Source organism: Scylla paramamosain, chromosome 43 (genome assembly GCF_035594125.1).
Source record: "Scylla paramamosain isolate STU-SP2022 chromosome 43, ASM3559412v1, whole genome shotgun sequence".
Classification (NCBI taxonomy): domain Eukaryota; kingdom Metazoa; phylum Arthropoda; class Malacostraca; order Decapoda; family Portunidae; genus Scylla; species Scylla paramamosain.
The window spans coordinates 1,291,180-1,302,500 of record NC_087193.1 but is presented as its reverse complement, the minus strand read 5'-3'; the positions used below and the strand labels follow the sequence as shown (position 1 = coordinate 1,302,500).

The window sequence follows — 11,321 nt, the reverse complement described above, 5'->3', positions numbered from 1 at the left end:
GTGCCGTACCCACGCATCCACTTCCCGCTGGTGACCTATGCGCCGGTCATCTCCGCCGAAAAAGCCTACCACGAACAACTCTCTGTCGCCGAAATCACAAACGCGTGCTTTGAGCCTGCCAATCAGGTTTGTGTGTGTGTGTGTGTGTGTGTGTGTGTGTGTGTGTGTGTTTTATGTAGGATGGACACCAGCCAAAGGCAACAAAATCCAATAAAAAAAAAAGACAAAAAAAGACCCACTGAGATGGCGGTCGCCGAAAAGGCTCCGAAGTGGTAGTCAAAAATTGAAGGATAGGTGTCTTGAAACTTCCCACTTGAAGAGAGGTGGTCAGAGTAGGGGGTGAGAGAAAGAAGAAAGTCTTATGCAACGAGGCCGCGGGAGGAGGGGAGACATGCAGTTAGCAATATCAGAAAAACAGTTAGCATGAAAATAGCAGTAGAAGATAGCAAGAGATGCATCATTGCGACAATAAGAAAGAGGCTGAAGGCAGTCACTTAGATGAGAGAAACTGATGAGTCGAAAAGCATCTGATTCCACCTTGTCTAGTAGAGCGATATGAGTGAACCCACTCCCAACCCCCCCCAGACATGTAAACCATACTCCATACATGAACTGATAAGGCCCCTGTACAGAGTTACAGTTGGAAGTATGAGAAAAACTGACGGAGACGTCTCAAAACACCTAACTTCATGGAAACTGTTTTAGCTAGAGATGAGATGTGAAGTTTCCAATTTAGGATATAAGTAAAGGACAGACCAAAGATGTTCAGTGTAGAAGAGGGGTCAGTTGAGTGTCATTAAAGAAGAGGGGATAGCAGTCTGGAAGGTTGGGTCGAGTTGACAGAGGAAAGAATTGAGTTTTTGAGGCACTGAATACTACTAAGTTAGCTCTGATCCAATGAGAAATTTTAGAGAGATCACAAGCCAGGCGTTCTGTGGCTTCCCTGCATGAACTGTTTACTTCCTGAAGGGTTGGACGTCTACGAAAAGAAGTGGAAAAGTGCAGGGTGGTATCATCAGCGTAGGAGTGGATAGGACAAGAAGTTTGGTTTAGAGGATCATTCATGAATAACAGAAAGAGAGTAGGTGACAGGACAGAACCCAAAGGAACACCACTGTTAATAGATTCAGGAGAACAATGACCGTCTACCACAGCAGCAATAGAACTGTCAGAAAGGAAACTTGAGATGAAGTTACAGAGAGAAGGATAGAAGCTTTAGAAGGGTAGTATAGAAATCAAAGTTTTGTGCCAGATTCTATCAAAAGCTTTTCATATGTCCAAGACAACAGCAAAAATTTCACCAAAATCTCTAAAAGAGAATGACCAAGATTCAGTAAGGAAAGCCAGATCACCAGTAGAGCGGTCTTGACGGACCCCATACCGGCGATCAGATAGAAGGTTGTGAAGTGATAGATGTTTAAGAATCTTACTGTTGAGCATAGATTCAAAAACTTTAGATAGGCAGGAAATTAAAGCAATAGGACGGTAGTTTGAGGGATTAAAACGGTCACCCTTTTTAGGAACAGGCTGAATGTAGGCAAACTTCCAGCAAGGAGAGGTAGATGTTGACAGACAGAGCTGAAAGAGTTTGACTAGGCAAGGTGCAAGCATGGAGGCACAGTTTCAGAGAACAATAGGAGGGACCCCATCAGGTCCATAAGCCTTCCGAGGCTTTAGGCCAGCGAGGGCATGGAAAACATCATTGCGAAGAATTTTAATAGGTAGCATGTAGTAATCTGAGGGTGGAGGAGAGGGAGGAACAAGCCCAGAATCGTCCAAGATAGTGTTTTTAGGAAAGGTTTGAGCGAAGAGTTCAGCTTTAGAAATAGATGTGATAGCAGTGGTGCCATCTGATTGAAATAAAGGAGGGAAAGGAGAAGAAGGAAAGTTAGTGGAAATATTTTTGGCTAGATGCCAGAAGTCACGAGGGGAGTTAGATCTTGAAAGGTTTTGACACTTTCTATTACTGAAGGAGGTTTTGGCTAGTTGGAGAACAGACTTGGCATGGTTCCGGGCAGAAATATAAATTCTGGTGATTGAAGGCTTAAGTACCTTTTGTGGGCCACCTCTCTATCATGTATAGCACGAGAACAAGCTGTGTTAAACCAAGGTTTAGAAGGTTTAGGACGAGAAAAAGAGTGAGGAATGTACGCCTCCATGCCAGACACTATCACCTCTGTTATGCGCTCAGCACACAAAGACGGGTCTCTGACACGGAAGCAGTAGTCATTCCAAGGAAAATCAGCAAAATATCTCCTCAGGTCCCTCCAACTAACAGAGGCAAAACGCCACAGGCACGTTCGCTTAGGGGGATCCTGAGGAGGGATCGGAGCGATAGGACAAGATACAGATATGAGATTGTGATCGGAGGAGCCCAATAGAAATGAAAGGGTGACAGCATAAGCAGAAGGATTAGAGGTCAGGAAAAGGTCAACAATGTTGGGCGTATCTCCAAGACGGTCAGTAATACGAGTAGGGTGTTGCAGCAATTGCTCTAGGTCGTGGAGGATAGCAAAGTTGAAGGCTAGTTCACCAGGATGGTCAGTGAAGGGAGAGGAAAGCCAAAGCTGGTGGTGAACATTGAAGTCTCCAAGAATGGAAATCTCTGCAAAAGGGAAGAGAGTCAGAATATGCTCCACTTTGGAAGTTAAGTAGTCAAAGAATTTCTTATAGTCAGAGGAGTTAGGTGAAAGGTATACAGCACAGATAAATTTAGTTTGAGAGTGACTCTGTAGTCATAGCCAGATGGTGGAAAACTCGGAAGATTCAAGAGCGTGGGCACGAGAGCAGGTTAAGTCATTGCGCACATAAACGCAATATCCAACTTTGGATCGAAAATGAGGATAGAAAAAGTTGGAGGGAACAGAAAAGGGACTACTGTCAGTTGCCTCAGATACCTGAGTTTCAGTAAGGAAAAGAGGATGAGGTTTAGAAGAGGAGGGGTGGTGTTTCTACAAATGTTGCAGAAGTTAATGAAGAAAAAGTTGTGGGGGGTGCCAAGACACAGAAAGGCAGTCCGACCTGGGGACATTTATGGTCCCCTCCCCAGATGGGGACTCTGAGGCTGGTGTAGGAGTCGCCATGATGATTTTGAAATTTCTGAGTGAAGGGTGTGTGTGTTATTAGGTGCTTGTAGTTTTGTGTGGAGGAAGAGAGTTGTCTTTAGAGGGCAGGCTGTGACTGTCCCTTGTGTTGTGAGACACAAAGGGAAACGTTCAGTGAGGTCACAGCTGGGTTTAATGATAAGTTCACAGCACCCCCTGAACAGTGCTTTAGACCTCACTGGAAGTAATTATTGTTTGGCAGGTTTCTACTGCCTCCTCCTGTGCAAAAGCATAAGCAGAATGATTAAAGATTAGAAAAAAAGGTCAAGAATGTTGTGTGTATCTCCAAGACGGTCAGGAATACGAATAGGGTGTTGCACCAATTGCTCTAGATCGTGGAGCATAGCAAAGTTGAAGGCTAGTTCACCCGGATGGTCAGTGAAGGGAGAAGAAAGCCAAAGCTGGTGGTAAACATCGCTGGTGGTGAACGTTGTGTGTGTGTGTGTATTCATATATATATATATATATATATATATATATATATATATATATATATATATATATATATATATATATATATATATATATATATATATATATATATATATATATATATATGTGTGTGTGTGTGTGTGTGTGTGTGTGTGTGTGTGTGTGTGTGTGTGTGTGTTAGCGGGGAATGGTGGTTTTCGCCTGGAGGAGGCAGTAGACACCTGCCGAAACGATAATTACTCCCAGTGAGGTCTAAAGCACTGTTCAGGGGGTGCTGTGAACTTATCATTAAACCCAGCTGTGACCTCACTGAACGTTTCCCTTTGTGTCTCACAACACAAGGGGGTAGTCACAGCCTGCCCTCTAAAGACAACTCTCTTCCTCCACACAAAACTACAAGCACCTAATAACACACACACCCTTCACTCAAAAAATTTTAAAATCATGGCGACTCCTACACCAGCCTCGGAGTCCCCATCTGGGGAGGGGACCATAAATGTCCCCAGGTCGGACTGCCTTTCCGTCGACGACCCTAAGTGTCTTGACACCCCCCTCAACTTTTTCTTCATTAACTTCTGCAACATTCGCGGTCTTAGATCTAATTTTCAATCTGTAGAACACCACCTCTCCTCTTCTAAACCTCATCTTCTTTTCCTCACTGAAACTCAGGTGTCTGAGGCAACTGACAGTAGCCCCTTTTCTGTTCCCTCCTACTTTCTCTATCCTCATTTTCGATCCAAAGCTGGATGCTGCGTTTATGTGCGCAATGACTTAACCTGCTCTCGTGCCCACGCTCTTGAATCTTCCGAGTTTTCCACCATCTGGCTACGACTACAGAGTCATTCTCATACTAAATTTATCAGTGCTGTATACCTCTCTCCTAACTCCTCTGACTATAAGAAATTCTTTGACTACTTAACTTCCAAAGTGGAGCACATTCTGACCCTCTTCCCTTTTGCAGAGATCTCCATTCTTGGAGACTTCAATGTTCACCACCAGCTTTGGCTTTCCTCTCCCTTCACTGACCATCCTGGTGAACTAGCCTACAACTTTGCTATCCTCCATGACCTAGAGCAATTGGTGCAACACCCTACTCGTATTCCTGACCGTCTTGGAGATACGCCCAACATTCTTGACCTTTTCCTGACCTCTAATCCTTCTGCTTATGCTGTCACCCTTTCTTCTCCGTTGGGCTCCTCCGATCACAATCTCATATCTTTATCTTGTCCTATCACTCCAATCCCTCCTCAGGATCCCCCTAAGCGAAGGTGCCTCTGGCGTTTTGCCTCTGCTAGTTGGGGGGACCTGAGGCGGTATTTTGCTGATTTTCCTTGGAATGACTACTGCTTCCGTGTCAGAGACCCGTCTTTGTGTGCTGAGCGCATAACAGAGGTGATAGTGTCTGGCATAGAGGCGTACATTCCTCACTCTTTTTCTCGTCCTAAACCTTCTAAACCTTGGTTTAACACAGCTTGTTCTCGTGCTATACATGATAGAGAGGTGGCCCACAAAAGGTACTTAAGCCTTCCTTCACCAGAATCTCATGCACTTTATATTTCTGCCCGGAACCATGCCAAGTCTGTTCTCCAACTAGCCAAAAACTCCTTCATTAACAGAAAATGTCAAAACCTTTCAAGATCTAACTCCCCTCGTGATTTCTGGCATCTAGCCAAAAATATCTCCAATAACTTTGCTTCTTCTTCTTTCCCTCCTCTACTTCAACCAGATGGCACCACTGCTATCACATCTATCTCTAAAGCTGAACTCTTTGCTCAAACCTTTGCTAAAAACTCTACCTTGGACGATTCTGGGCTTGTTCCTCCCTCTCCTCCACCCTCTGACTACTTCATGCCTCGTATTAAAATTCTTCGTAATGATGTTTTCCATGCCCTCGCTGGCCTAAACCCTCAGAAGGCTTATGGACCTGATGGGGTCCCTCCTATTGTTCTCCGAAACTGTGCCTCCGTGCTTGCACCTTGCCTAGTCAAACTCTTTCAGCTATGTCTGTCAACATCTACCTTTCCTTCTTGCTGGAAGTTTGCCTACATTCAACCTGTTCCTAAAAAGGGTGACCGCTCTAATCCCTCAAACTACCGTCCTATTGCTTTAATTTCCTGCTTATCTAAAGTTTTTGAATCTATCCTCAACAGGAAGATTCTTAAACATCTATCACTTCACAACCTTCTATCTGATCGCCAGTATGGGTTCCGTCAAGGCCGCTCTACTGGTGATCTTCTGGCTTTCCTTACTGAGTCTTGGTCATCCTCTTTTAGAGACTTTGGTGAAACTTTTGCTGTTGCCTTGGACATATCAAAAGCCTTTGATAGAGTCTGGCACAAAGCTTTGATTTCCAAACTACCCTCCTACGGTTTCTATCCTTCTCTCTGTAACTTCATCTCAAGTTTCCTTTCTGACCGTTCTATTGCTGCTGTGGTAGACGGTCACTGTTCTTCTCCTAAATCTATTAACAGTGGTGTTCCTCAGGGTTCTGTCCTGTCACCCACTCTCTTCTTATTATTCATTAATGATCTTCTAAACCAAACTTCTTGTCCTATCCACTCCTATGCAGATGATACCACCCTGCACTTTTCCACGTCTTTTCATAGACGTCCAACCCTTCAGGAGGTAAACATATCACGCAGGGAAGCCACAGAACGCCTGACTTCTGATCTTTCTAAAATTTCTGATTGGGGCAGAGCAAACTTGGTATTGTTCAATGCCTCAAAAACTCAATTCCTCCATCTATCAACTCGACACAATCTTCCAGACAACTATCCCCTCTTCTTCAATGACACTCAACTGTCCCCCTCTTCTACACTGAACATCCTCGGTCTGTCCTTTACTTATAATCTGAACTGGAAACTTCACATCTCATCTCTAGCTAAAACAGCTTCTATGAAGTTAGGTGTTCTGAGACGTCTCCGCCAGTTTTTCTCACCCCCCCAGCTGCTAACTCTGTACAAGGGCCTTATCCGTCCATGTATGGAGTATGCTTCACATGTCTGGGGGGGTTCCACTCATACTGCTGTTCTAGACAGGGTGGAATCAAAAGCTTTTCGTCTCATCAACTCCTCTCCTCTAACTGACTGTCTTCAGCCTCTCTCTTACCGCCGCAATGTTGCATCTCTAGCTGTCTTCTACCGCTATTTTCATGCTAACTGCTCTTCTGATCTTGCTAACTGCATGCCTCCCCTCCTTCCGCGGCCTCGCTGCACAAGACTTTCTTCTTTCTCTCACTCCTATTCTGTCCACCTCTCTAACGCAAGAGTTAACCAGTATTCTCAATCATTCATCCCTTTCTCTGGTAAACTCTGGAACTCCTTGCCTGCTTCTGTATTTCCACCTTCCTATGACTTGAATTCCTTCAAGAGGGAGGTTTCAAGACACTTATCCACCAATTTTTGACCACTGCTTTGACCCTTTTAGGGACTGGCATTTCAGTGGGCATTTTTTTTTTATTAGATTTTTGTTGCCCTTGGCCAGTATCCTTCCTACATAAAAAAAAAAAAAAAAAAAAAAACTTTTCTATTTGACACTGGTGGAGGAGCCCCTCTTTAGGTTCTTGTTTTTTTTCTTTTTTTTTCTCCCCTTTGCAGGTTCTTTCCTCCCTCTGCCCCACCTTAGTCCTTTGGGTCTTCGGACTGTGCACAGTGCACCTTGTGCTCTCGGTTGAAAAGGCGCCCCACCTCTGGAGCTCCCGGTCGTTTTCAGCTTCTTCCGGCTGTCGCCTCTGTACACTGTCACTCTCCTTGCTCCCCGCTTTGCCACCTGGATCTTTTGGATCATAGTGCATGGCCTCATCCTCTAAGAGAGAGCTATCCGGAACTCGCGGGCGACTCTGGGTTATGTCACCCAGCTTACGTCGACCTGGCTGGTTGCCATTGCCTACTATGGCCCATGCTTACGTCACCCTGGCTGGCGATCTCAGAGCCTATGACACGTCGCCTTTGTTAGCGATCCTTGATCAGGTAACACTTACATTTGTTTCCTATGTTTGTCGTCTTTCGCCCATGTTTGCGTCGCCCTGGCAGTCATACCTTTAACGGATGGCAGTTGTATATCTCACGCATGTTTATGCCATCATGCCTGGCGACCACTCATCGACCTGCTACACGACTTTATATCGACATTGCTGGTGCTCTCCCTCATTGGCGACCTTCCGGGCAACAACTGTTTTCGTCGCTTTTGAGCATTTGATAAAACCTGGGTGTCTTTCAGCCACTTTATCCATCCTAATTCATTCTTAACTCCGACTGGGGTGGCTTGGGATGGAGTGAGACAGGACTATGACCACTGACAGTCTATGTCAAACAGCAAACACCGCCTCGGCAAAAACAATTCATGTGGGCTACTTGCTGAAGTGGAGGTATTCACTCGTAGTGGCTGGATTTTCTTAGTCGTATGATTAAAATCGCCTCAGGTGAACAGCTGCTGCGACTAGTCGTCCTATTCCTGCCATTAAAATCGCTGTGATTTAACCTAACTGTCATTTAAGACCTAACTGTCATTGACTGAACATGCACGGAGTCTTTACAAATAAACTGACGTCAGCCAAGACGACAATATAGACAAAAGTACTATTTTCATGTACACTTCCTGAAATCTTCAATAATTTTAAGGATGGCATGAGGTTCCCAAAGAAAACTGATTTCGTGATCTTGAAACTTTAAGGATTCCGTGAAATTACTGATGACTAATTCAGTGTAACACACACACACACACACCCACACGTTTAACTATATATTTACTAAAGCAAAGTGGACTACCCTCTTCTTTAGTTTATGCTTGGCCTCACTTTACCTTTCTCTCCCCAACCCCTAACTTCCTTATATAAAAGCCTACTTTACAGACTCCGTGCAGTTGTACGGAGGCTACAACTGACCGCTGCAGTTAACGTGTCGTGCCATCACTCCTCCCGCAGATGGTGAAATGCGACCCACGCCACGGCAAGTACATGGCCTGCTGTTTGCTCTTCCGCGGCGACGTGGTGCCCAAAGACGTGAACGCCGCCATCGCCTCTATCAAGACAAAACGAACCATTCAGTTCGTGGACTGGTGTCCCACGGGTTTCAAAGTGGGCATCAACTATCAGCCTCCCACGTCCGTGCCAGGTGGTGACCTGGCCAAGGTGTCCCGCGCCGTGTGCATGCTGTCCAACACCACAGCCATTGCTGAGGCCTGGGCTCGCCTCGACCATAAGTTTGACTTAATGTACGCCAAACGTGCCTTCGTGCACTGGTATGTAGGTGAGGGCATGGAGGAGGGAGAGTTCACAGAGGCGCGCGAAGACTTGGCCGCTCTCGAGAAGGACTACGAAGAGGTTGGGATGGACTCAGCAGAGGAGGAAGTAGACGATAACGAGTACTAGAGAGCGGACGAGCCGTGAAACCTCCTCTGTGATGCGACCACACTGAAAAAATTACCCTTGCCTTACCTTGCCATTCACCCAGCCACCCGCCTCACCTGCTTTTAATATCAATAATGCTGATGTTGGTGTTATAACGACGTCCAGTAAGCACTGTTCACGGCGCCTAGGGTGTGACTTGACTGCTCTTGCCAATACAACTCCAAGAATTATTGTTAGTGTGTGTGTGTGTCTGTCATTGCTGTTCATGCTCTGTCTGCTCCTTCAAGGTCGAGGCATGTACAAGAGTAAAATACATCATGATATTATAGATTACAAGCTAGATTTTTATTCTAACCTTCATATGTAATATTTTTGTTCTGTTTGGCACCAGAACAGAGAGATCAGATGGGCCATAACAAAAATAATTTCAGTAGAATAACGAAGCTAAATAAGTAACAAAATAAAACAAGTTAGAAAAAAAGCTTACAAAACTATGATATGAAGCAACAATCTGTAAAAAAAAACGACTAACGAGTTACATTGCGAAGGTAGTAATAATGTGACGATAATGTCGATGATGATGACAGTGATGATGATGATGATGATGATGATAATTATGACGATGATGATGGTGATGATGATGGTGATGATGATGGTGATGATGATGATGATGATGATGATGATAATGACGATAATGATGACGATGATAATGACGATGATGATGATGATGATGATGATGATAATGATAACGAAGGTAATGATGAAAATGATGATGACGGTGATGATGATGATTATGCAGATAATTGATGATTTTGATAATGATAATGATGATCCTGAGATGATGATGATGATGATGATGATTGTATCACTAGTATCATCATTACTACTATTATTATTGTGTATATATATATATATATATATATATATATATATATATATATATATATATATATATATATATATATATATATATATATATATATATATATATATATATATATATATATATATATATATATATATATATATATATATATATATATATATATATATATATATATATATATATATATATATATATATATATATATATATATATATATATATATATATATATATATATATATATATATATATATATATATATATATATATATATATATATATATATATATATATATATATATATATATATATATTATTATTATTATTATTATTATTATTCATTGTTCCACGTGCTCATTGTGTCTCCCCGTGGTGAGTCTGATCTATTTTTAAAATCTTCCTTTCTCTCCCCCTCTCTGCGGAATATCGCACCTTCCTCGCAACTCTCAGCTAGTCCTTAAGGAAAACACCGCTCGAAAGGTGATTGGCTATAATAACGATATCTGTCATTGGTTTCTTTATCCCAATTCCAGGCATCTGATTAGCCATACCTTCATCTTCCCATTGGTCAGCTCTTGCCGACTGTGATCCTTATATGGGTAGTTATAGTTAGTCATCAAAGAACAGAGACAATCCAGATCAGAGAAAGAGAGAGTCGTCATGTCTGTCTTAATCAGTGTCTCTCGGAATCACACGTGTACTATATTGTGTTATCTCATCATTAAAAGAAGAAAGTGACAGTGTCAGTGTATAAACCTTTACTCGCACATAAACTATATAATAAGTCACTACCCACGCAATCCAAGCTACCTATCTACATCGTCGGAGAATCAACGGCCACCTCATCTGCTGCTGCTGCCATCACCATCATCCAGTATCAACTAGTAAGTCTATAGGGGTGGGCAACCCCTGGCACGCGTGCCAAACGTGGCACCAAAGAGTTGTTTCTGGCACGCAATAGCACAGGCTACCGTAACAGCAGCCGCAACGTTTAAATATATTTAGCTGTACAACAATTAAAATTTAGAGATTATTAGAGCATGTTAGCATTACTCAAACATATTAGCAGATGCTACATAATGTATAGGTCACTGAGAAGTCAAAGAAAGCTAGCTAAACACTGGGGACTTTATATTATCAAGCTTGAAGGGTAGGTATGATTTAAAAAAAAAAACAAATATGGTGTGTCAAGAGGAAGACGCGGAGTGATATCATAATATGGGAACTGAGATTTTTTTAATATCCTGGAAAGCGTAAATTATCATTCCGTAATAATTATATTGATAAAATTCTGTCATAGTAACCTTTCAACGTTCGTAAATTGTATTTTCCTTAAAATGTATTTGGAAATTCAAAATTGGCACCCGTGTAGGTATTTCGTCCTTGAAAGTTTTGGGTGTTGAAAGTTTAACTCGCGCATTAAATGCTGCTGACAGTCTCTCAGACTGTCCACTTCAATCTTCAATTCTTCTACTCTACTTTGCTCCTCTTGTCGTACAGACAGTAGCTTCTCCTCTGTCTTCACTTCTTGTATATCAAATTTATCAAGTTTC

At 42.8% G+C, this 11,321-nt stretch overlaps 1 protein-coding gene across 1 annotated transcript in view; it reads left to right on the top strand.

Annotated features, from left to right (window-relative positions):
* Positions 1 to 9,219, top strand: part of LOC135093506 (tubulin alpha-1 chain-like) — a 41,143-nt gene extending 31,924 nt beyond the window's left edge. The window contains exons 6-7 of the mRNA XM_063992799.1: positions 1 to 126; positions 8,458 to 9,219. The exon at positions 1 to 126 is cut by the window's left edge and continues 49 nt beyond it. Coding sequence (XP_063848869.1) covers positions 1 to 126; positions 8,458 to 8,904 — 573 coding nt within the window. The 3' untranslated portion in view covers positions 8,905 to 9,219. The remainder of the gene's footprint in view (positions 127 to 8,457) is intronic.
* The last annotated feature ends 2,102 nt before the right edge of the window (positions 9,220 to 11,321 follow it).